The sequence below is a fragment of the Chlorocebus sabaeus genome, chromosome 12 (genome assembly GCF_047675955.1).
Source record: "Chlorocebus sabaeus isolate Y175 chromosome 12, mChlSab1.0.hap1, whole genome shotgun sequence".
In the NCBI taxonomy this organism is placed as follows: domain Eukaryota; kingdom Metazoa; phylum Chordata; class Mammalia; order Primates; family Cercopithecidae; genus Chlorocebus; species Chlorocebus sabaeus.
This window is the reverse complement of record NC_132915.1, coordinates 20971463-20998086: the sequence shown is the minus strand read 5'-3', so window position 1 is coordinate 20998086 and position 26624 is coordinate 20971463. Positions and strand designations below refer to the sequence as shown.

General features: G+C 39.3%; 1 protein-coding gene and 1 long non-coding RNA gene across 16 annotated transcripts in view; one reads left to right on the top strand and one right to left on the bottom strand.

Annotated features, from left to right (window-relative positions):
* The window catches only part of PRUNE2 (prune homolog 2 with BCH domain), a 297981-nt gene that overhangs the window by 19452 nt on the left and 251905 nt on the right, over positions 1 to 26624 (bottom strand). For 11 of the 15 annotated variants that reach the window (XM_073021506.1, XM_073021510.1, XM_037998507.2 and 8 more), the window contains 6 exons: positions 25527 to 25606; positions 22585 to 22785; positions 13830 to 14003; positions 7275 to 7377; positions 6495 to 6626; positions 5603 to 5689 (listed from right to left, as the gene is read on the bottom strand). In XM_073021506.1, the coding sequence (XP_072877607.1) occupies positions 5603 to 5689; positions 6495 to 6626; positions 7275 to 7377; positions 13830 to 14003; positions 22585 to 22785; positions 25527 to 25606 (777 nt within the window). Of the gene's footprint in view, positions 1 to 5602; positions 5690 to 6494; positions 6627 to 7274; positions 7378 to 7398; positions 11107 to 13829; positions 14004 to 22584; positions 22786 to 25526; positions 25607 to 26624 lie in introns of those variants that run through there. The other 4 variants (XM_037998508.2, XM_037998515.2, XM_037998511.2 and 1 more) reach the window with 3 other exon arrangements.
* LOC140712915 (uncharacterized) lies at positions 518 to 26437 on the top strand. The gene is made up of 3 exons (XR_012094751.1): positions 518 to 618; positions 11304 to 11396; positions 26213 to 26437. It is a non-coding gene; the product is annotated as an uncharacterized lncRNA (long non-coding RNA).

The following is a 26624-nucleotide window of genomic DNA, read 5'->3' as shown; positions in this document are numbered from 1 at the left end:
AGGGTCTAATGTTCTTGAATGGTTTCAAATGAAAAGGTCTCTCTAGTCTACTGGGATCTTGCTGAGCTGTGTACCATCCGTACTGCCTTGTGTTCAACTACTGTGCATTCTAGTAAGAAGCTTTTTTGAGGTGTTTCTTCTATCCATCTGTCTTTAACACTTTACTTGCAATTTTGGCCCTGGGTCCGAGAGAACTGTGAACAACCGTCCTCTCCACACAGTAGCTTCTGTCCCTCCTGATAGGTCTTGGGTCAACACACATTACCAGTGATATGCTGTATTTAGCCTTTTTCTTCCTGTGGAGTTGTTGAGCAAAATAAGGTTTTGATAAAAGACTGAGTGGGTGACTGACAGGGAGAAGTAGTCATGCAAATGGAAAACCTCCAGCTCCAGTGTTAATATTCACTGGAATTTTACAGTTCTCTGAACATGCCATGTTCTCTCTTTATTGATGTATTTGTATCTGGCGTTTTGTCTACCTGTTTCCTCAACCTGGATTGCTCTTCTCCCTAATTTCAGCTGGCCAATCCTACTAGTTCTTCAAAACTCACCTCGAGGGAAGGCCTCCTTCTGCAAAGCCTCTCTTGAAGCAGATTATCAGCTTTCGCTCTCTACCAGGTATACCCCCAAACTCACCCTCACCTTGAGTCATCGCCTCCTCAAAGTGCAATTGTATGCTGTACTGTAACTGTTCACTTGTCTGCCCATGTCTGCTTAAGACTCTGTGCTCCTTAAGGACAGCAATTGAGCCTTGTTATTTCCCAATCCAGTGCTTGGCACAGAAAAATTACTCATTTTTTTCCCCCAACTTTTATTTTAGTTTCAGGGGTACATGTGCAGGTTTTTACATGGGTAAACTGCATGTCACAGTGGTTTGATGTACAGATTATTTTGTCACCTAGTTAATGAGCATAGTAGCTGACAGGTAGTTTTTTGATCCTCACTCTCCTCCACCCTCCACCCTCTAGTAGTCCCTGGTGTCTGGAGTGTACTCAATGTACAGTTCCCACTTATAAGTGAGAACATGCAGTATTTGGTTTTCTTAGGATAACTCATGATAATGACCTCCAGCTCCATCCATGTTTTTGCAAAGGAAGTGATTTAGTTCTTTTTTATGGCTGCTATATAGTGTATATGTTCTGCATTTGCTTTATCCAATCCATTGTTAATGGGCATCGAGGTTGATTCCATGTCTTTGCTATTGTGAATAGTGCTGCGATGAACACACGTGTGCATGTGTCTTTATGGTAGAGTGATTTATATTCCTGTGGATATTTACCCAGTAATGGGACTGGCAGGTCGAACGGTAGTTCTGTTTTAAGTTCTTTGAGAAATCTCCAAACTGCCAATAACTCATTGTTTAAAATGAACTTGCCATATACCTCTATCATAGATGCTACCCGTTAGTAGAGAAAAGACCTATCATACATCTTAGTGGTCTCTTTCTTCAGATCTACAAGTTGCTAACACTGAAGTAAATTGATTCAAAGGAGGATCTTTAGAGGGGTTCCTACATGATGAAACTGTAGAATACAATTATTCAGTACTTGATGTAGGTTTTCTTTAGAATCGGGCAGACAATTGGTTTCAAAGACTGAGCCTATCATTTATAGGCTGTGTCACCCTAGACCTGAGGTTGGTAAATGATAGCTCGTGGCTGAAGTCAGTTTGCCCGCAGTTTTTTATTATTTTTTTAGAGGCTAGGACTCACTCTGTCACCCAGGCTGGAGTGCAGTGGCATGATCATAGCTCACTACAGCCTTGAACTCCTGGGCTCAGGTGATCCTCCTGTCTCCGCCCCTGGAGTAGCTAGGACTATAGGCACATGCTACGGTGCCTAGCTAAATTAAAAAAAAAAAAAATTTCCAGAGACAGGGTCTCCCTATGTTGCCCAGGCTGATCTTGAACTCCTTGCCTCAAGCAATCCTCTTGCTTCAGCTTCCTGAGTAGCTGGAATTACAGGCATAAGCCTGTCTGTTTTTTACAGCCCCTGAGTGAAGAATGATTTCTATGTTTTTTTAAGTAGTTAAAAAAGTGTAAAAATAAAAATATTTTATGATGTTGGCTGGGCGCAGTGGCTCACACCTGTAATCCCAGCACTTTGGGAGGCCGAGGCAGGCAGATCACTTGAGGTCAGGAGTTCAAGACCAGCCTGGCCAACGTGGTGAAACCCCATCTCTACTAAAGATACAAAAATTAGCCAGGTGTGGTGGTGCATGCCTGTATTCCCAGCTACTTGGGAGGTGGAGGCAGGAGATTTGCTTGAACCCAGGAGGCAGAGGCTGCAGTGAGCCAAGATCATGCCACTGCACTCCAGCCTGGGCAACAGAGTGAGACTCCCTCTCAACAAAAAGAGAATCTTTTACGATGTAAAAATCATAGGAAATTCAATTTCAGTTTTCATAAATGAAGTTTCATCAGAGGCCAGGCATGGTGGCTCATGCCTGTAACCCCAGCACTTTGGGAGGCCAAGGTGGGAAGATCACCTGATCTCAGGAGTTCAAGACCAGCTTGGGAAACACGGCAAACCCTGTCTCTGCCAAAACCACAAAAACTTAGCCAAGTGTGGTGGTCCATATCTGTGGTCCCAGCTACTTGGGAGGCTTAGGTGGGAGAATCGCTTGAGCACGGGGAGGCAGAGGTTGCAGTGAGCCAAGATCGCACCACAGCACTCCAGCCTGGGCAACAGAGTGAGACTGTCTCAAAAAAAAAAGTTTCATCAGAACACAGCCACTTACTTGTTTGCATGTTTCCTATGGCTGCTTTTACTCTATAATGGCAGAGTTGAGTAGTTGTGACTGAAACCATAGGGCCAGTGAAGCCTAAACTATTTACTAGTTGAATCTTTATAAACAATGTTTGCTGGTTCCTGCTTTAGACAATTTATGTGACCTCCCTGAACCTCAGCAGTTTTTCCTATACAATGGAAACAGTAAACAGGATCTGCTTCAGGCTGGGCGTGGTGGCCCATGCCTGTAATTTCAGCACTTTGGGCCAAGGCAGGCATATTGCTTGAGCCTAGGAGTTTGAGATCAGCTTGGACAACGCAATGAGACCCTGTCTCTACAAAAAAATAAAAAAATTTAGCTGAGTGTGGTGGCATACACCTATAGTCCCAGCTACTCGGGAGGCTGAGGTGGGAGGATTGTTTAATCCCAGGAGTCTGAGGCTGCAGTGAGCCATGATCGTGCCACTGCACTCCAGCCTGGGTGACTGAAGGAGACCGTGTCTCAAAACAAAAAACAAACAGAAAAGTATCTACTTCGGAGGACTGTCATTAGGTGAAATGAGGTAATGCAAATAAGCACTCAATAAATTAAGCCATTATTAGTCATAATTTACCACAACACTATTGCTATAATTTCATTACTACTGTTGTTATTATCTTGAAACTCCCTTCCGTAAGTAGTGTTGAATTATAATAATTTTTAATATCCTTACAGTAACAAATGTTTTCTTATTGTTAAACTACATTTGGCTTAAGGCTTTCTCTGTAGTTTGAGTTCCTAGGTAGCTAACTGCAACCTAACATAGTATGTAAATAAAATTCCAACCTAACTTACAAGTATATTTTTGCAAAGACTAGCTGAGTGTCAGCCAATCAAAGCGGCTGAGCTTCAGCAATCACAGGTTGCCAAATGATCAGACCATGACCATTTAAGGCAAATGCTTCATCATACTGTACCCAAATAAGATAACTGCTGAGCTGTACCCAATCAAGCTATTTCTATACGTCACCTTGCTTTTCTCTGGACAAATACTGTCTGCCCACTTTGCTGGGTGGAGCACTCTGAACCTCTCCTGGTTCTAAGTGATGCTGGGTTCATAAATCATTTTTTGCTCTGATAAACTGATTGATTTGTCTAAAGTTTATCTTTTAACATTACTTAATCAAGAAAAAACCTTTGTTTTATAAGTGCTGAATTATTAAGCAAACTTTGATGAATCAGTAATTATACTAATGTTTACCTTTCTACCCATTACACTTTTTGAAAGCTTACCAGCATACATTGATTCCTACTCCCTAGTTAAAGCATTTCCTGAAATTAATTAAAATAAGTGGCTCTTTGTATACCTTAAATAGGTCTAAATTTTTTTGTTTGTTTGCTTGTTTTTTGGAGGCACAGTCTCACTCTGTTGTCCACGCTAGAGTGCAGTGGTGTGATCTTGCCTCACTGCAACCTCCACCTCCCAGATTCAAGCGATTCTCCTGCCTCAGCCTTCCTAGTAGCTGGGACTACAGGCACGCCACCACCATGCCTGGCTAATTTTTTGTGTTTTTAGTAGAGATGGGGTTTCACGTGTTGGCCAGGCTGGTCTCAAACTCCTGACCTCAAGTGATCTGCCCACCTAGGCCTCCCAAAGTGCTGGGATTACAGGTGTAGGCTACCCTGCTCGGCTGGTCATAATATTTTTAAAAGCAATTTAACATAGTATGGTAAACAGCTAACCTTTGCCAGAGGGAAACTAGGGTGAATCTTGCTACCCAGTTGAAGATTAATTGAAATTTTCCTATCTTAAAGTTATTAATGAATTTCTTCTAAAAATTCTGATAACTTTGTGTCTTCAGTGGTTTCTTCTTGTGTATAATGAAGATAGTAACAGTATATCATGTGATTGTTTAGATTCAGTTTACCATTTTAACAATTCTTGATTTTCAGGTACATTTTTCAGCATTAGCAATTGGAAGTGGGGAATAAGAATAATAAATAAATATAAGTAAATACTGAACAAGAAAGGTTGAATCTGGAAGCTAAAGTAAAATCTATGCACACACAAAAAAGATTTTAAAGTTTATTTTTTCACCAGAAACAAAGTTATCAGAAGTTTTAAAAGAAATTCATTAATAACTTTAAGATGGGAAAATTTCAATTAATCTAATCTGTACCCTGATGGTGGGCAAGATTTTATTCTGTTTTTAAAGCTGTCTAGAAAATAAATACACTATTCCTTTCATTTAACTATTTGAAGTCTCACTATATTAAGAACCATATCTTACTTTATTTTGCATCACCAAGATGTAAGGTTATACACAACCTAACATAAAATAAGTGACAAATAAATATTCACTGAATTGAAACCAAGACTCCTCATGGGTGATCAAAATACAGCTCTCAAAATGGCTGCCCAGACTCTATATAACTTTGGTAGTTACACAAACATTGAGTAGGTCTGTTCAGACGAAATGGCACAATTGAGACATGATACGGCTTCTGTTTCTGCCTTGACTCATCTTTATTTTCCATCGTCATATTACTCTACCTTTCTATTCTCTACATAATAACATATCACTTTAAATGTATTATCTATTCCCCTTTCTAATGTGGTATGAAAATCCCACCACTTCATCTTCCATGTTTATAGCAAGCAATTTAGAGGTCATGTTTTATAATGATCTGGGGGAAATATTCATAATGAAAGCATTTTCTCTCTTAATTAGGGATGCTTGATGAATAGTCCAAAGCACCTTTCTAGGAAAGACAGAGACAAATATATTTCCCTGGGTACTCTTAGTTTATGAATTCTTGTTTTTAGGACAATAAGCACATATTTTTAAAAAACTACTAGTAGTACTTTTATTTTATGACAATATTAACTATACCTTATAAAAGGTCGTGTCACAGCAAGGATTGTTCTGATGAACCAAGATGGATGAACAATGATGAATGATTTCAAATTCTTCCTCAACCTATTTTGAAAAAAGAAAAAATACATTACTCTTAACCCATTTTCAGTGGGAATTAAAGCATAAAGCATATTCCTAAATAAGAATATATATAATTTAAGTCTGGCGTGGTGGCTCATGCCTGTAATTCCAGCACTTTGGGAGGCCGAGGCAGGTGGATCACCTGAGATCAGGAGCTCAAGATCAGCCTGGCCAACATGTTGAAACCCTGTCTCTACTAAAAATAAAGATAAAAAAATTAGCTGGGCGTGATGGTGCCCGCCTGTAAGTTCTTGCTACTCAGCGGGCTTAGACAGGAGAATTGCTTGAACCCGGAAGTCGGAGATTGCCATGATCCAAGATCATGCCATTGCACTCCAGCCTCAGTGACACTAGTGAGACTCCAACAACAACAGAAATGTGTGTATATATATATAATTTTAGGGAGCTCTATGCAAGTTACTATTGCCTGGTAGGAAGATATAGAATGGCCATGGTTAATTATGAGAATGCTTTTTGAGATGTAATTTGAAACTTGTATGATTCAAACCTCATTTTCTCATAGAAATAAATGTAAAATAGAATGGTTATGTTCTTAGAGTGCATGAATCTATAACCAACATGGTGTATTTTTGTTTATTCTCGCCAGCATTACCTTTACTATTTCGAAAGGAATACATGCTTAATAGCAACTTAGACAATTTATTTGATCTTATTGAGACTTGGTTTCTTCTTGTGTATAATGAAGATAATAACAGTATACCATGTGGTTGTTTAGCCTTCAGTTTACCAAAATCAAAATAGTGATTAAATAACAGAGTGCACATACCGTCTGTCAATCATCTGGTAGCATTTCTTCATCCAGCCTAGCCCTGGCATCTTCCGTCTTGGGGTTGCACCATTCAAGTACACAATCATATAGTCTTCAGCTACCATCAACTCTAAAGTACTTATTACATATCTGATCACAGGAAGGAAAAGGAATGTTTTCAGTTCCCACATGAAATATTTCATCCTATTGACACCATAATTACATAACATTAAAAGTACAGGGTGTATGAAATTTAAGAATGGTTGTGCATATGACCTCTTTACCTTGGGGAGAATACAGTTACCTAAGAGTATTCCTCTGAGAGTATTACTCATTTATTGGTATGACTATCTATCTTTTAAATGTAAGTACACTAGAAAAATGTATGGGTTAGAAAGAATCCTGACTTTCAAAACTGTCAACAATGTTATCAAATACTAAGGGTAACTCAGGTTAAATAAGGGCAGATATTAATGAAGTCAGGTTATAGTCAGTCTTAGCTGACTAAGAACATGTTACGAAGGAACAAAAATAATACTTTGCCCAAAGGAAATATTACAGAATTTTAAAATGCAAGCAAAATTCTATTCATTTTGTTTTCAGTCTAGTCTACCCACAAAAGAACTCCTTTAAAGGTTTTAGCCCCTTGAGCAACATTCCTTGACAGAAACCTTACTGATGTTTCATTGAAGGCTTAGAATATTCTACATCATCTATTTTCTTTAATTAAAGATGATCTATCTGCCATTACACGCCACAGACATTAACTCAAAGCACTTTGTCACAAGTATCACTCACAGGAAAAGATTTTCCATGACATAGTGGTAATCCGCCCGACTGCTGTCTGGCAGAAAACAGGCGGCAAACACAATGATGGCATTTAGACCGTCCCCATAGTATCCTGGGGGACAAACAAAAAGACATTTGTAACCAATTGAAAGCTCTTAACAAGGTAATATCTGACCTAATGGATAAATCTGAAGCCTTGGCAAGTGTGTCTTTGTGGGTATATTAGCAGCATGAAATGGGGCTTACGTTGACTATAGGTCTGTAGGTATATACACATACAGTTATCTTTCAGTGGTTAACATCTATGTTTTATAGAGTGTTAAATATATAGTGCAATTAGATTTGCATACGTAGGCTATTCATATATTACGGATGATTATATGTGTTGTACATAGTTGTGAAGAGGGTGTGTAATATTCAACATAACAAAAAATGAGGGGGGCAAGACTGACATGAATGTCTGATTTATATAATGCTAATATGTAAGTACTTATACAGTACTTCTTTCTTCTGATGGCTAAGAAAGAGATTCTGTTTGATCCTCTTTAGTTCTTTTTAGTTTTAGATACTGCTTAATTTAAAGGGAGAATTTAGCCACTGAAGTGCAATATAATCTCTCATTCACACACTCCAGTGACCAAATACTAGTGAGTAGACAAGTAAAACACCTTTATTTTGATTTCAAGGCCTGCAGTGCCCCTGGGATCAACAGACAGTGCAAGAACCCATGAGAAGTTCTAGCCAGGCCTTGTTCTGTGCAATATTTTACTGCCATGTAATCACCAGTGGGTATATAGAGTTTTGAAAAAACTGACACATTGGGCTCTGGGAGGACTAGACCAGGCTTAAGGGTATGTCCTGTCCTCCTACTCAAAGCTTGGAGGAAATCTCTGTTTAATGATTCTACAGTCCAGAGCTATATGATACAACAAACCCATAACTGGGTGTATTTTTGGGCATATCTTCCGCCATCTTTTTTGCACTAAAGTCACACTCTCTTTGTAGAGAACATCTTACTAAACTGCTTTTCAAGACTAACTAACTCCATCCAGATCCATATACAGCCAGGCTGGGTACTGTGGCTCACGCCTGTAATCCCAGCATTTTGGGAGGCTGAGGTAGGCAGATCACTTGAAGCCAGGAGTTCGAGACCAGACTGGACAGCATGGTGAAACCTCGTCCCCACTAAAAATACAAAAATTAGCCAGGCGTGGTGGCACACACCTATAATCCTAGCTATTTGGGAGGCTGAGGCAGGAGAATTGCTTAAGCCCGGCAGGTGGAGGTTGCAGTGAGCCAAGACTGCGCCACTGCCCTCCAGCCTGGGTGACAGAGTGAGATTCTGTCTCAAAAAAACAAACAACAAAAAAATCTACATACAGCCAATATTTTACTGCCACGTAATCACTCAGTGAGTATTTAGAGTTCTGAGAAACTTACATGTTGAGTTCTGTTAAGGGGCTAGGTTCTGAATTCTACGAAGAGGAAGAAAACTTCCTCTTATAAGAAGAGGAAAACTACAGATGGGTCTGGCTAAATTATATTTGAGTCGTACAAAATTCTGTACTTTTGGGAAATCTTGAGAACTGCTTCCTGGTAACATGGGACTGAGGAGTGTAAGTGCTACTTGCAGGAAGTACTGAGAAAACAGCAGGTGGGAAATGTGGAACGTGTGGCCATTGAAACTCCAGGGGTCAAGGAACATGTAGAAACATCTCAGGACACCATTCCCCATCTTTTGAAAGCTCTGGCATAATTTTGGAATTGCCCTGTCTTTTAAGCAAGCTTTACATTCCCACAGTTTCTTTGAAACTCACAGCAGGTGTCAGTCAGAACCCCGCAGGTAACTATATGGAATGTCATGTGTCTTTCACACTTAAAAAGGGAAGCAATGTGTGAATTTTTATTTTTTAGTATCCCTGTCTAAACGATTGCAATTGATGTCATATAGTTCTGGACTATAGAATCATTAAAGGGATTTTCTTCAAGCTTTGAGTAGGACAGGACATACGCTTAAGCCTGGTCCAGTCCTCCCAGAACCCAACGTGTTAGTTTTTTCAGAACTCTAAATACTTGCTGGTGATTACATGGCAGTAAAGTAATGGCTGCATATAGATTTGGATGGAGTTAATTAACTCTTCTAAAAGCAGTTTAATAAGATGTTTTCCACAAAGAGAGTGTGACTCTACTGCAAAAAAAGATGGGGGAAGAGACCAATACTAACTAAAAATATACCCAATTATGGGTTTGTGTGTATTACTAATTTGAGGTAGTTGTATACAGTATTTATACTACAAGTGATGATACGGTATTGTTGAACACAGTATTTATACTACAGATCTTAGAAGATGCTACCTATGTGAGTATTCAACTGATGCAACACACGTTTGTGAAAGAGCAATGTAGTAGCTTCTCTCTGGAGTTTTTTGCTTTAGTTCCATCTTTCCAATATGCAGGTATTTATCAACTACTTTTTAGAATGCAATATGAAGGAAAATGGCAGGAGGAGACATATCTTAATACAAAAATTGCTTGTTACCACAATTTCATTTCTGAAGATGCATAACTAAATGGAAATTCACACAAGATATGGTGGCTTAGCTGTACTAATCCTCACACTGCACAGATAAGCAATTCATCCTCAGCATGATGAAAAGACAGAAGTTCATTAAAAGAGACAATAGACATAATGAATCCAACTTAAAAGCAAGTAAGAAAGCATCCTTTCAAAAGCATCTTTCCAAATGTAGCAATCTGGCTCCAGAGTGTTACAGTAATTTCAAGATCGTGACTGCTCAGTTACTTGGATTTCTTTCTTTATTTCCATGAACTTCTAAGAAATTTTTTTTTTGAAAGGGAAAGACTGAGGTTTATAAACAGTACTTCAGACGTCATTTTAAATGGCAGTTCAGCTCACTGTGTAAATGCTATCTGCCCTTGGAATGCTGCAGCATCATGTTCATCCAAGTTTATTTAACTAAAGGAATACTATGGGATCAACTTACTACTTCATGATTGCTGTCTAAGTAAGAAATGTCTCAATATAAAAAGTACAGAAATTTATAAAGGAAAATGAAAATTTATAAATGAAAATTTGTTCTTTTGGGTAGAGGATCTTTAAGAAGGCAAGAAGAGGCAAAAAGAGAAGGAAGAAAGTAGAAGGAGAGGGGATAACTGAAGGAGGGAAATAAAAGAAAAAGATTTCCACATGAAAGTTTTCCTCCAAAATCAAGAGCCAGTGCCACTGGCAGGCTTGGGAGATATTTCAGATAATACTGTAATTTTTCTATAGCTGCTTCCTGCTAAAAAAAATTTAAATTTAAATTTTAAAAATCAGATAATACTATAATTGCAGGCAAAGTGCAATAACTGGAATGCATAGGATCATTCACTTTTTGCCCCTCCCAGATACCTTGAAGGAGTCAGCTAACCCCTCAATTCTATTCTCAGATACGCAATTTACTCAAGTAAAGTTTCCTGTTGGCAACAGCATAATTCATTTGAAGTCTGTTTTTTAAAACATTTCTTTCATTAGACTCTCTTCTCAAGAAAGGTAAGGTGAATTCAGGGTGTATGTGCTGGGTGGGGTGCATGAGCAACCCCCCAGGAGTCTCCTGAGACCCTCTGAGGCAAGGGTACAACAAACCTTACCTGAGTGACACAGACAGGCATGAAAGGGATGTAACACAAGTTTGCTGACCAGCAAATGGAATGGAGACAGAAGGAAAGACGTCACAGTCGCAACCAAAACACACACACACACACCAGCCAGCAACTCTTCTCCTCATTCTTTTCAGGGTCATTTGTCCAGCAAGACTGTAGAGAAGGTTACCTGAATCTCCTATAATGAAATAAGAGAAGTAAAAAAAAAAAAAAAAAAGAATCCTTGTTAAAATTACTTGGTGTTATTTTTCTCCATTATTTAAATGGGTTTCTCTGCTCCAAGTTAAAAAAAAGAGCCAGTTCTAGCCTCAGAGGGACCCCATATTGTTGGCTGAGCAAAACTATCCAAACCCCTCTTTGCTTTGATTTATGCAGATGGCAAGGAGATTGCTATTGGCTCATAGGATGTGAACAGTGGTGTTGAGATCACCCTCATTTGACTGATGATGTCATTGAAGCCCAGAGATGGTAAGTAATATACCAAGGTTACAGACTAGCAAGTGGCAGAGATGGGTGCTGAGCCTCATTCTTCTACATTGTGTGCAGGGCCTCTGGCAATAGCTCATATCAAGGTCACCAAAGCTGAAGACTGAATTATTTATTCAAATACTGCCATCACACACCAGTATTTTCAACAGGTGGGACATTTGGCAGGGCCTGGCTTTGAGCCTAACTTCTGCAACTCTTTCGATCGCCCCCACCTTACAGTTTTTGGCACAGAGCACTGTGCAGCTGGCACTTCTCTATTGGCCCAAATGACAAAACTTCCTCACAGCAAAATACCAAGCACCAAATAAGATTCATGTTTACTGGGAAGTGATTGCTGCTTTTTAAACGCTCATCAGAAGCCAGAAGGACAAACTCAGTAGGTTGGTAAATAAGGAGCTTTCTCATCATTATGGTCTAAGAGAGTGGTGTAAACTCCTGATGTGGAAGACAAAGCTTTGGCAAATTCAGAAGTAACATCTGGAGCATCTTTACCTACAGAGCACAAAAGCTGTTCAGGGTGCAGGAAAAGGTGGCATCTCTCTCTAAAGTTCCGGATGGGTGCAGCCAGAGGCACACTTCATGCAGGCCAGTGCCTGGAGAGGGCTGAGGCAGGGCTGGGGAGAGGGGAGGTGGCGTTCTTTTCAGAACAAACCGGACAGTCACACAGACAAAAACTGAGCTTGCAACACAGAATGGAGAAGAGCAAATGGCAAAGGGAGGAGGTGGCAGGGACGGAGAGCACAGCAAACCAGGTTAGCCCTGGGGGCTCCGGTGAATTGTTACAAGACTGTGGCAGGCAGAAGCAGTGGCTTTTTCCAACCATCAGTGCACTGATGATAATCATTCTCTCCTGATTCAGACAACAGGCTGATGGGCTTGACCACGGCCACCCAGCCCACCTAAAGAACAAGCAGGCGAGTCTACTGGAGTATTAGCAGATAACTAGCCCTAGAAGAGCAGCAGGACCATGAGCTGCCTTTAGGAGCTGATGTTTATAGGGGCTTATCACTGGGTGGCTTTGATTTGACAGACATTTTTATTTTTATATAGTTTTTAAAATGAACATAGAGTAGAGTACTCTTACAGGCAGGCTTTGTTTTTATTTTCAAAAAGAAAACAAACCAAAAATATCTGATGGGTGGTGCAAAGGAGATGTGACCTGGGAAGATGGAGAAGACTGAGTGTTCCTCCTATGGTTTTCACATAAAACCAGAAGGGTTGACTCTACAGCCAGCTGTGTGTCACTTTCAGCAAGACTGGGTCAACTCTCATTCTGAAGGGCTACGGGCATGATTTCCCTTAAAGGAAACTGCTCCTGACCCCACAGCAGCTCTCAGGGGGTTGCATTTCCATTTCAGGTCAAACAGTAAGGCAAGAAAAAGAAAGGCCAGGACCAGGGGCAGAGACTGGCATTCACCTTTGCTACAGTGGTCAGGTTCCCTGGGTGGTCCTGATACTTATGTGGGGGTAGCAATGTATGGGATGGAAGGTTTGACTGAAATAACAAATCAGCCTTCTGCTTATTATAATAGAAAACAAAAGCAGTGTTTTGAGGCAGTGCTAAGACTCTTATTTCCCTGCCCTCATTAAAGAAGCGAGAACTGAGACAGCAACAACTGCCTCGTCAGCTCACACTCTTTCTGGAACAGCTGGGTGGTTACAGTGGCGCCTCAGGACTTGGGAAAGGAAGGCATGCAGCAGAAGAATCAAAATGCTGTCGATGTTTTCTGAACAGTGTTAAATGTGTTGCTTCCGCTCATCTGACATTTTGTGAATCCCAAATTAATCAAGGCCACATATGCTCCAGGAGCCCTCAAGAAAGTGCTGGAAATACAAACACACTTTTCTCTCTCCCTTGTCTCTCACCAAACAGGTGGAGGCTTTGACTGGGCTTGGCTGTTGTCAGGCCTAGATTTAATGTAGTGTCTAGAAAGGCAAACTTCAGTTAGGGGAAACAATTACCAGGCTAAGTCTAAAAAAAATCCCCAAAGCTTCTGAAGAGGATTCAAAAGACCATCTTGTAATGAGAAGCACCTCGGGGGTAGTTTAGGACGCAGGCCACAGTGTCACATCTTCTGTTCAGTTCAACCGTACAATGGACTGATAGGAATGACAGACATTTAACTTAGACCACTATGACTTTCAATACATTGGCACAGAACATGATCGCTATCAGACATGTAGCATGAAAAGCCCGTTTTATATGGGAAAGTTGTCTTTGCCTAGTAGGATTTTAAATGTTTATTGAATTTAATATGAGGAAATATACTTAGCTCTATAGTTCCCTGAATATGGGCTCTAGAATAGGGTCTTTGAGATGTCGTGTTCCAGAGAACTCTAGACTCACTTTCTGATTTTAAATAAAATGGCTGCCCCTTCCCCCTTTCCCAGATTCATGCAGAGCTCGACTACCTCCGTGAGAAATGACTCTCCTGTAGGGCTCAATGACCTTCATGTCAATGCGCTGCTCTTGTTCTCCAATCACCACTGTCCTCCACAGCCGGTTGTCCTCCCGTTCCTCTTCGGCCGTATATTCTGGAATAGACTCTGACTCTTGGCCAGAATCTTTGTTGGCTGTGGGATCTTCTGGAAACAAAGCACAGAGCAGGGCTGAAGGAGCAAGACCTCCATAGAGCAGGCAGCTAAACAGCCAAATGCTAAGCTTTAAAATACTTTTTTAAATGAACACAGAGTACTTCTATGGGCAGCTTTTGTTTTGTTTCATCCTGCAGAATCAACCTGATCAAAGTCCTTGTTTTGTACAGCCTTTACAGAGCTTAGCAATATCCTGACCATATAAAGTACACTCAATAAAGTCTTTTTTATTAACTGAACAACCACATCCATTGCTAAGGTCATGCTGAGGGTGAGACTAGGTGCAAAGCTTGAACTGTCTTGCATGGGTAGTGGTCCAAGGTGTGCATAAACCAGGACCAACTCACCCTTGATCGGGGTAAAGATTGCAGGTCTTTCTAATGGGGTGAAAGGCTTTGTTACTAGACTCAGAAAATCTTGTGGTTTGGGGGTCACATCTCTTCAGTGCTTAGAGTCTTTTGGGGTCCTCAACTTGGAATCCTGATGATATTACAAGCCAAGACTCCTACTCTAAGACTCTCACAACTGGGCTGAGCCCCCTATTGGGAGCACATCTAGACATAAATTTGATATTACTTTCTATGTACTATTTCAAAATACGCCACACAAAGACTTTATAGTAAGCGAGAAACAAACAACTGTGTAGACCAGAAATGCTCAAAGACCCCAAATGCGCAAGACTCCCAAATTAATGGGTGCATAGACAGTAAAAAAGCCTACTGAGCATTCTCTGGGAAGAAATTTACTCTTGTGCATTTAAAAAAACAAAACAAAACATTTTTTTAAAAAAAGTCTAGGCAGCAATTGTTTCCATTTTTACTAGAAGTATTAGTAGAGCTTAATGATGGTTATTCTTTGTATGTTTAAGTAATCTGAAAGAAAAGATTATTTATAACCTTCAAAATAATTTCAAGACATTATCATTGTTATTTTTCCATTCCTGGAAAAGCACCGTTGAATTTACACTGCATTTCACTTCTTTCTATGGCACTTTGATGACAACAACAGCACTATTGTATTAAGTATTGACCTTGTACCAGGTACTAGTTGATATTAAAATGGTCATTATACCAATGCAAAAACTGACTCTGAGGTGGTTTGCCTCAGATCACGGATACTAAACAAATATAGCCAAAACCTTTCCCTTTTTTAGCCCTTCTAATCTATCACATTGTACCTTGAATGTGTGACTCTCCTTATTTATTTTACAAAGAGACTGTGAGTCCCTTGGGCAAAGAAACTGTGCCTTGAATCCCCTTTAATATTCACTTCCACCAACCCGCTCCCTACTTAGCTTACAAACTTACTCAGAACACTCAAAAAAAATTGGGAAGGTGAGTGAGTAAATGAAGAAAAACTTGGATAATTTCCTGGAAATGGAGGTAATCTGTAAGGGAGCCACCACACCACCATTATGTTCTGGAAGAATTTGCAATTATACCTTCAAAATTGTCTGATTACCAATGACTTAGATAGCAAAATGAAGTTTGGTTGGGAAGCAATCCTAGCCTTTTTTGCCAACACCAACAGCTACCACCACCTACAGAGCCTTGGGTCACTCTGGCTTCCACTGTGTTCCCACCAGCATGCGGCAGTTTATCAAGGACAGAGATCATAAACCACTGGCTTCAGGCCAAGTGTCGTGTCCCTTGTGCAAATCCACCCATCTCTTTGGAATCCCTTCCTGCTTCTTCCTTCCTACATGGGGTAGATCCCGGGGATGCTAATCTTAGCTCCCTTCCTGAAACTCAATTTCCTGTCTGGTCTCTACTCCCTCAGAACTCTGGATTCTGAAGCAGGTTTGTATTCTGATGCTCTTTACACATCCCCCTTCCCTCTAGTGAACTTTCCATCCACCAGATACTCTTCATCCTGTTTGGTACCCTCTGACCTGCTCTAGTTTTACCCTGGTCATCTATGTGGGGTTAAGATAGGGTTGTTTTGTTTTATTTTCCGCAAATTTTATTAAAATCCCCTTATGTAAAACATTTTTGATTGGGTGTGGTGGCTTAAGCCTGAAACCCCAGCACTCTGAAGGCCAAGGCTGGTGGATCACTTGAGCTCAGGTGTTCGAGACCAGTCCTGGGCAACACGAAGAAACCCAGTCTCTACAAAAAATACAAAAATTAGCTGGATATGTTGGCATGTGCCTGTAGTCCCAGCTACTTGGGAGGTTGAGGTGGGAAGATCACATGAGTCCGGGAGGTTGAGGCTGCAGTGAGCTATGATGGCACCACTGCCCTCCAGTCTGGGTGACAGAGTGAGACCTTGTCTCAAAAAAAATAAAATAAAATAAAAATAAATGTAGGCCGGGCACCATGGCTCACGCCTGTAATCCCAGCACTTTGGGAGGCCAGGGTGGGCAGATCATGAGGTCAGGAGATCGAGACCATCCTGGCTAACACAGTGAAACCCCGTCTCTACTGAAAATACAAAAAAGTAGCCAGGCGTGGTGGGCGCCTGTAGTCCCAGCTACTCGGGAGGCTGAGGCAGGAGAATGGCGTGAACCTGGGAGGCGGAGCTTGCAGTGAGCCGAGCACCACTGCATTCCAGCCTGGGAGACAGAGTGAAACTCCGTCTCAAAAAAAAAAAAAAAATTGTATACTACATTCTTTACTATGGTTTTAGTAAAACACATACCGCATAAATATAGTCAACTAATCTTTGACAAGGAGCAAAGGCAATACAGCAAAGCAAAGATAGTCTTTTCAACAAATAGTGCTAGAATAACTGGGCATCCACCTGTAAAATAATCAATCTGGACCCAGGCCTTTGATCTTTCACAAAAGTTAATTCAAAATGGATCATAGACCTAAATGTAAAATTCAAAACTATAAAACTTATAGAAGAGAAAATGTAATTGGCTTTGGGTGCAAAGACGACTTTTTAGATACAACACCAAAGGCATGATCCATGAAAGAAATATTTGATAAGGTGGACTTCATTAAAATTAAAACTTCTATATAAAAGAAAAATCAAGAGAATGAGAATAAGAAGATAAGCTGCAGACTGGGAGAAAATATTTGCAAAACACATATCTGATGAAGACTGTTATCCAAAATATACAAAGAATGCTTAATACTCAACAATAAGGCCGGGCATGGTGGCTCACGCCTGTAATCCCAGCACTTTGGGAGGCTGAGATGGGTGGATCACGAGGTCAGGAGATCAAGACCATCCTGGCCAACATGGTGAAACCCCATTTCTGCTAAAATACAAAACATTAGCTGGGCATGGTGACGCACATCTGTAATCCCAGCTACTTGGGAGGCTGAGGCAGGGGAATCGCTTGAACCCAGGAGGCAGAGGTTGCAGTGAGCCAAGATTACGTCACTGCACTCCAGCCTGGCGACAGCACGAGACTCTGTCTCAAACACACACACACACACACACACACACACACACACACACACACAAAACAAAAAAACTCAACAGTTAGAAAATTTTTAAGAGTAGCCCTCAAGTATTCCATTTTGCTGATGTTTTGTAGTTTACCAATCCCATGGTGATGAAATATAGTTTTATTTCTTTTTGTTGTTTCTTTATAAAGAATTTGCTTCAGTAAGCATCTGCATGAAGGAGTCTTACCTTATTTGTACACGTATTGCTATAGCGGAACTTTCTAGCAATGAAGTGCTGGGTCAGCAGGTATAACCACTTCAAGTCTTGAGGATGTTTTTGCCCTTGATTATGCTACACCACAATATATGAGAGGGCTGGATTTCCCCCCATTGCCAACAACACGATAGGCTATCAAAGTTTTCAACCCTTGACAATTTAAGAGGAAATCATCACATTGTTTTAATTTGAATTTCTTTAATTATTAAAAAAGGTAAACGCTTTTCACTGTTTATTGGCTATTTATATCTGTCTTACGGACAAGGAGGTACCTTTTAAGCCCCTTTCCTATTGTGGTCCTTATGAACTAGTTGGAGGTTTTTGTTTGTTTGTTTTGTTTTGTTTCTGGAGATGGAGTCTTGCTCAGTCGCCCAGGCTGGAGTGCAGTGGTGTGATTCAGCTCACTGTAACCTAGTTGGAATTTTTGTACAGAACTTTGTTATATGTTGCAATTTTTTTTTTTTTTGCCTTGTGCTTACCCCATGCTTAGCTTTTAAACTAATATCTATCTTTTCCTGCCAAATAGAAATTTAATATTTTTATGTAGTTGAGTCTGTTAACTTTTTTTCATGGTTTTTGATTACGGTATCATAGTAAGAAAGGACATCTCTACGTTAAAAGTATGTATGTGTACACACACGCCCTCCTATCAACATTTTCCTATAAAGACAGCATTATTACTCGTTTTGGTGTAAAAGTCCAGGGCTGAACGTTTTTATGGGGTGTAATGTCTAATGTTTCAGAGAGTAGAAGCCGGCAAGTTGCTAGTGTTCCTCCTTCCCTTCCTCTTCTGGCTGATGTAAATGGGGAAAAAAGTTATCTAAGAGCTAGGGCTACATTAAGTTTTCTTAAGTTGTTCATTTCTAGAAGTCAACAATACAAGCTAGTAAGAAGGAAAGATAGCTTTACCGACTTTCTGGAGTTAGCAAAACGCTCCTGACCTTCATAATTCTTTTGTTCTAACTATAAATTACCATCCTCTCCACAGCCTTCATTTTCCCACTGTTTGCAAAAATATTCAGGTCTCATTTAACTCTCTATCCTGATGTTCCTCAAATTTAATTTTTGGTCTCATGCTTCTTCACTAAGAAATACTTGTTTTTTTGTCTCCTTTTCTCAACAATGAGTTTTTCTTCCCAGTGACTGTTGGAGTCTATCAAGACCTTGTACACAGGGGAGAAGTCAACTTGAACATTTGCTCGTGTCTTTTTGAGATGATAGAGCACACAAGCCCCTGAATGGTTTGTGCTACACAGACTACAGTCGGGGGTGCATTGTTGGTGTTCATTATGGACTAACTAATGATGACGTCAGCTGTGGCCTTCCAGGAGGCACATGCGTTTGTGACAACTTTCTGTATCACAATCTTGCACTTGTTAATGTGAGTACTCCTAGAGGCTTTTCTGGTTATAGGAAAGATATCCTATATACTGTTAAAAAGTCTATAGAATTTTTCTGGTGACAAACAGCAAGCAGGCAGTTAATTTGAGAGAAAAATATTAGCATACAAAATACAATGAAAAATCCTCCTTTCAGACAACACCATTATGGCATAAGGCTGCTTACAGATAAAACAAAATAAACTTAGCACTTGATTAATTTATATAGACAGTTAAAATGGAAAATTGATTTTATACGCTGGTTGCCTGTAGACTGAAAATAATGGAAAATCATGGATGGGGAAGTTCAATGAAGTGACACCCTGATTATCTGGAAATGATGTTGGGGTGCCTTATGAAAAAAGAAAACTGCCTTTAGGGGCTAATATTTAAAAAGATCTTTCAGAAGAGGTCACTAACCATCACTTGGGAGCCTAAGAAGGAAAAATATAAGAGCACATGAGGATTTCTTACAACATTCTTATCAGAAATATTCAGTCTAAAATTTTTCATTTTTTCACTTCCGTTACAAAATACCTTTCTGAAGATCTGAATGGTGGTAAAAATAACTTTGTTGTTGGTTTGGGAAACAGAAATGAGTTATTATTTTTCCTCACCTTTGGATATAAGTTTCTAGGATTAGTAAACTAAAGTATTAAAAAAGAAAAAACTCAGATCTTTCTTAATATGAAAGAATGACCTCCCAAGTCCATCATTTTCTACGTGTCTTTGATATTTTTGGTACTTTGTAAATACGAAAGGACATCAAACCTTAATTATTTCACAGTACCTTAACTGACATGTCCCAACACTTTGGACACAACTATTAAAGAAAACTGCTTGAAAGGGAGGACCGGTTGAATATATTTGACAGTGAGCTTCGCAAATTTTCCACAAGCAAAATTGCATTGTGAGCAAAAACCCTGGCAGACGCATTTGGTCATCAGCTACTGAATAAAACAGGTAAAGGCCTGAAAAACCTTCAGGCATTTGGTACAGTAACTCTGTTTTTTTTTTTTTTTTTTTTTTTAAGAGTCCCCAAGTCAGGAAAACTGGATAAAAAGAGGCCTAAAGGTGACCAAGAGCTATCATGTTTGACTTCAAGTATGTAAGCCCAATCTAGTAACAGACCTTTTTCCATTCATTGTTAGCATATTCACTGGGAAGCAGCATGGGCCAGGAGCTAAGGGCAACAATGAGCTGTGTGACCTTAGGCAAATTACTTTACTTCTCTGTGCTTCAGTGTTCTCATCTATAAAATGAAATAAATGAAAACTAGATAATGAAATATATAATATAATGAGGTATATAATATAGAAAGAAAAATATATAAATGAAAAATATATAGTAAAAATATATAATACATAATGAAAAATATATAATGAAAATATATACATGAAAAATATAACATAAATGAAAAAGTATTCATTAAAAGAAAATAAATTATGGCCCAAATGTTTTTGAAAAACTATACCTTAAAAACCCCTATTTTGTTTAGAATGTATATGCCTGGTTCAAAATGCTGCCATGAGAAACCTAAGAAACAGACTGCCTTCAAGCATTTATTTCATACTTCAGAACTAAAACATATTTATAATCTAACCCTCTTATACAGTCACTTATCCGTGTCCTCATGTTTACAAAATATAGCTATTCAGTCGCACTTTGTGTTTTCAAAGTTTCATGTTTTTGTTTAAAACCTCTGACCATATACTTTTCCTTTGAAAATTAGGGTAGATTTAAAAATTCAACTTACTTTACAATTCTGTCCTTTGCATTTAAGACCTAAAAGCAGGGCTGTGGCCATTAAACTGGTTCTTTCAACACAGCTATGTCAACTACATTAAAAGAGCCATGTCAGCAAGTGGCAGTGTTAATTACCAGCTTGCTCAGCCACCAGCGCTTTGCTTGACAGTTTTACTATGTATAAAAATAAAAGGTTCAGATGTGGTGTGACAAAGTGCTCCTGGCAACAGAGAAGCAAATACGGAGGCGAGGGAGGGGCCGGTAGGATCATGCCACAGTCTTCTGTGGGATTTTGTCAATATATTAGCAGGAAAAGAGTGGGAGCTGGTAGGGGCAACTGGGATGGATAGAGGAGCTGCTGAAGACTCTCTGGGATGACAGGAAATAATACAAATTCCAGACCTTCTTTTACCTCCTATTTGTGTATTTCAACCTACAGAATCAACTACCCAGATAGCTACAGAAATTCACACATGATAAAAATGCAATATAAAATCTCTACTTACACTAAAGAACTTAAGCATGTAACCAAATATCACCTGGACCCCAAAAACTTATGGAACAAAAAATCTCTACTTAAGCATAATAGACTATAAAACAAGTCGTTTAGCCATTTCCTTTTTGAGGAAATAAAGCCTTAAGCTCTGTCAAGGTAGAGTCTGAACTGCACTGCTCACGTCAGCTCAATGACCATTGGTTGAAATAATTAGCTAATTTGGTGACTTTTCTAATTACGCTCTTCAGGAGTGGAACTGCTAGAATTAGCATACCTCTAAAAGTCAGGCCATCACTTAATTGTGGCACCGTATTACTTTTAAGATTGCGTGAATTCTTAAAATGAATAAAAGCAGTATCTGTGTCCCAGACTCACTCGGTTTCACTTTCAAACATTGTAACTTCGGAGAATTCCACCCTGGCTAGTACTGAAACAGAAACTACATAATGCCATTAAAAAAAAAAAAAAAAGCAAATGTTTTGTATTTGTACATATTTCTTAAACCAAATTTCATAGAGCAAGAGAAAGAACTAAAGACTGATGTTCATATCAGGAGTGTGAGTCTTGGATGATCTGACAACTTTTAATTGTCTTCCTTTTTACCATTTCTCCCACTCCCCCAAACCATCCCTTCTTCCTTCCTACTTTATTGGAGATGCAGGATCAGACATAAAGTCCTTGCTCTCATGGAGCATAGAGTCGAGTGGTAAGAGAAAGACAAAAAGATGCAAACAAATAGTTAAATAATACAATTTGAATTAGTGATACATGGAAAATACAATGAATACGGGGACAGGGAGTGACTAGGTAGTGGGAGCAGGGAAGTGGGATGCACCTTTGATTACAGAGGTCAAGGAAGACCTCTCTGAGGAGGTGACATCTGATTAACATCTGAATAAAGAGAAGGAATCAGTCATGTAAGGATCTGGGGAACAGAACTTTGCAGATAGTGGGAACTTATATAAGAAATTGTCAAGCTCTGATTTCTCTTCTTCAAATTTTATCGTCCGGATTAAATTCTCTTCCTCTGCAAACCCAGCCCCGGGTTTCTTACAACACAGCATGTAACAGTCTTCCCTCAGCCCCCGTGCCTAATATAAATGCTAGCACAGAGTAGGGGTGAATAAAGAGCAATGGTTATGTAGGACCTCTGTGAACCACACGTTCTCTGTCAAGCTCCAAACTGTCAATCATGGTCACCTATGACCTGAAGTAAAAACAGAAGCTTCTAGAAATCACAAAAAGGATCCACTGGCACAAAAATGAGAGGTCTATTAGAAAATCTTTTACTTATTTAGCATTTAACTTTGGCCTTGCCAACTTAGTGACTTACCATGGCTAGTGTACTCAAAAGAATCTGCTTCATCGGGGGTATCAAGTTCATCCACATTGATGTCAATTTCATCTGGACTGTCTAAGTTATCATCAGAGAGAATAGATCCTTCACTTTGGTCCAGAGAAAGATTGATATTTGGGGCTGTGAGCTTGATTCTCCGAGAATGAGTGCCATTAAGATCCAGAGAATTAGGAGGTTCTAAAGAAGAAAGAGAACAGCAACATCAAGTATTAAACCAGAGGAGCAATCTAAATCCAAAATTTCAAAATCCCAAATGCTCCAAAATCTGAAACTTTTTGAGTGCCAACATGATGTGTCAAGGAAATACCGGAGCATTTTGGATTTCAGAATTTTGAATTTGGGATGTTCAACCAGTAAGTATAATCCAAATATTCCAAAATCTGAAAAAATCCAAAATCTGAAACACTCTGGTCCAAGCATTTAAGTAAGGGATACTTAACCTATACATGGCTGCCAAGAGGGGGTTTGCGCCCAGTGGAAAACATTTTTCAAGTCCTTTCAGCAAAAGCAGACCTGATAGAAATCTTGGTATGAGATTTAGAAACCCTTCTTGAAAGCAGCCCTCAGTAACTGGATCCTCCCAACCCCCTCAGCCTTGGCCATGTACAAACAGGAAGTAGGAGCTATTGCTAAATGGGTAGGTAACTAGGTTTTAGAATTTCCCTGTTCAAGTTTGAAAACTTGAAATTGCTATAATAATTGAATTAAATTTTCACGGGGTATATTGCATACGAAAAACAGTTAAGCTTACATATACAGTTGCCCCTTGATATCCATAAGGGATTGATTCCAGGACCCCTGGTGGAAACCAAAATGTACAGATGCTCAAGTCCCTGATATAAAATGGTGTAGTGTTGACATATAACCCATGCACATCTTTCTGTATACTTTAAATCATCTCTAGAATAATACCTAATACAAAGTAAATAGCTGTTGCACTCTGTTGTCTAGAAATAATGACCAGGAAAAAAAGTTTGTACATGTTCAGTACAGATGCGATTTTTTTTTTCTTTGAATATTTTTCTTCTGTGGTTGGCTGAATCCATGGATTTGGAACCATGGATACAGAGGGCCAACTATATTTTCTAATGGTTTGTGTTGACTTTACTCCTATGGAATGTAGGTTAAGAACTTTGTCATGTTCACAGACACTCCCAAAATACTTCTTTTAGGTCCTGACAACTCTGTATATGATCGTCAGTGCCCTTTACCTGGCTGAAGTATCCTCCCAGGTAACATTCTTGGAACTCACCCAAGCAGTCACCAGCTCTTATGCCAATCTCACTTGACATTGGTTCCTATAACGTAAGTGATAATCTTATGTGTAGGCTCCCTCCTTTCATTGTAGTAAGTGTCTTGCTGCTCAGCTGCCTTTCATTTAATAGAAGCAGAGCTGGAGAAGTCATTTTTAACCAAGCTTAAACTAACAAAACAAAGGTAGAGAGATACCCTACTGTAGTATAATAAGAAATATATTTGGTCTTTGGCCCTGGTTCCAGGCACAGAGGTCTTAAAACCCTTGTCATTTCCTAAGGTGGATAGTGTCAGAACTGAATTATAGGATACCCAGTTGGTGTTCATTAGAAAACTGCTTGGTGTGTGGCAAAAACAAAACAAAACAAAACAAAACAGAACCCTACACATCCGGTCACAGAAGTGTTCAGTTTGAGAGCAGAGTAGGACAATACAGTTTGTTGCCTTCACCTAAAACCAGAAATGACAGGATTCCCAAGCACGAAGTATTTTGAAGACCATTTGGTATACCCTTCAACTCTGGAATTCTGACTCCGGCCTTGTCCTAGAGAAACTGGCACTGTTTCCTTGTCATTAAGCTTTTTCTTTTCTGAATGGAACATCACCCAAACTCTGTTCCAGGTCATGGGTTTATGTATTACTTGAAAAAAGTTTCTATTGACAAGTAAGTTTCCACACTGAGTTTCTATATTTCAGGAATTTGCAGAACAGTGATGTCCCAAAGAATTCTTTGTGATGATGAAAAGTTTCTATATGTGGCTATTGAGCACTTGAAATGAGGCTAGTGCAACTGAAGAAGAGCATTTTAAACAACTATTTTTAATTTTAATTAATTTAAATAGCCACATGTGACTAGCTGCTTACCATATCAGATAACCATAGCCTCAGTGCCTTTATCATTCAAAAGTACATTGTGAACTTGGAAGATTCAAATAAGCATACTGTGGTTACCAAGCATATTTGGCCATAGAACATTTAGAAATAATTCTGTTACATGACTAGTATTTTGAAGAATGCATTTCAAATACAACAACAGAAAACAAATGTAATTGCCTTCCCTCTTCCCACCACACTATAGGCTGGGCTGAGAATACATGATTCAGGATCTTGGTATGATCCTGGAGTTGGTGTAATGTAAGAGAGTGACCCTGGAACACAGAGAGAGTCATATAAGTTGCAACTGAAAAATTAAATTGTTTTTTGTGTATGCCTTGGGTTGTAAACTCCTAAAATATAGGATGGTTGTTTTTTGTTGTTGTCGTCTTGGTTTTGGTTTTGATAGTTAGGATACTGAGCATTCTTGATATCACATTTCCAATTTTAAACATTCTTACATTTATGTGTAAATATGGGGAACTTAGACATTAGTCAGAATTTGGTACAATATACAGTAGCCAATTATCACAGGAACTGAAAACATTGGCAGATAAGGCTGTGGTCTAGGAGATAAAATGCAGCCCACACTAGCGAGCATCAGTATTCAAGCCACCTCTTAAATTAACCAAATGCAACTTAACACCTTCATATCACACATTTCTTTTTTTCCTCTCACTGCTATCACTGAAATCATAAGTTAGATGCACAGGAAATAATTCTTTCACTGAATAATGAAAACGTTGGGATACAGAATACCAACAAAGGAAATGAACAAATGCTGCTCTCACCAGGCCTCATGTCTGCAGCACTGGGACTCAGCACCCCCTCTTCAAACGGGATGTCCATTCCTACATCCTCTGACAGTAGTCTGCAAAAAAAGCAAAGCAAAGCGCATCAACAATTGTGTAGGACTTCATTTCTTTTGAAGAGGAAACCCAGAGAGTCCAGGATAACATTTTCAACTCACTTAAAATAAACCACAGATGGGAACTGAATCCACTGTAAGTGGTCCTAAATTAAAGACTTTCTGCAGTTATGGTAAATGAGAACAATAGACACCAATTTCACTTGCATACATCAAGTCACTTCTACTAGCTCACTTAAGTAAACACACACCAAGTGGGAAACTCAGAAATAGGAATATATATATATATATTTAACAACAGGGTCATTATATGTGCTTTGTATACATCTCTTACTCTGTAAATTTGAGTATTTTAATTAAATTCCGATGGACAGAGGGAGAGAGAGCATATTCTGTTGATCTCAGTTTTCATTTGTAAACTAGGGATATACCACCTACTTCACCAGGTTGTTTAAAGATTAAGCTACAAAAGTAAAGTGCCTGACACTCCTGAGCAGGCATAGACTGATGTTATTTTTCTTCCTTTTTTGAATATTTAAAGAGTCACTGTGAATATATGTTGGTGAAGATGGCTCTGGTCATGACTTCCCATCTCTTTTTTCTAATCAGTGCTGAGCCCACGACCATGTGTATTAGCACATTTGGTAAGAAAAGTGTAGGGAAATGGGAAATACCGAAGACAATTGTGATGAATCCATATGCTCTTCTAAGAAGCTGACCACTGTTCACGATACATTTCTCTTGATTTATTTTCATCCGTGGACCTTCGTTCAGTAAGTACCCATTTACCATAATATATTTTTCTTCTTGGTGAGTTTCACATAATTTCATTCACCTAGGGCGAATCCTTATGATGTGGGCACTAACCTAATTTTAAACATGATAAACCTTTATGTTAAAGTTCTTAATTTATTTCCCTTCTCCCTCTGTTTGCTCTATGTAACGCTGGATCTACCAAACCATTGGAGTTTAATCTACTTCTCCAGGATGCAAGTCAAATCCCCTACTGTCAATAAAGCAC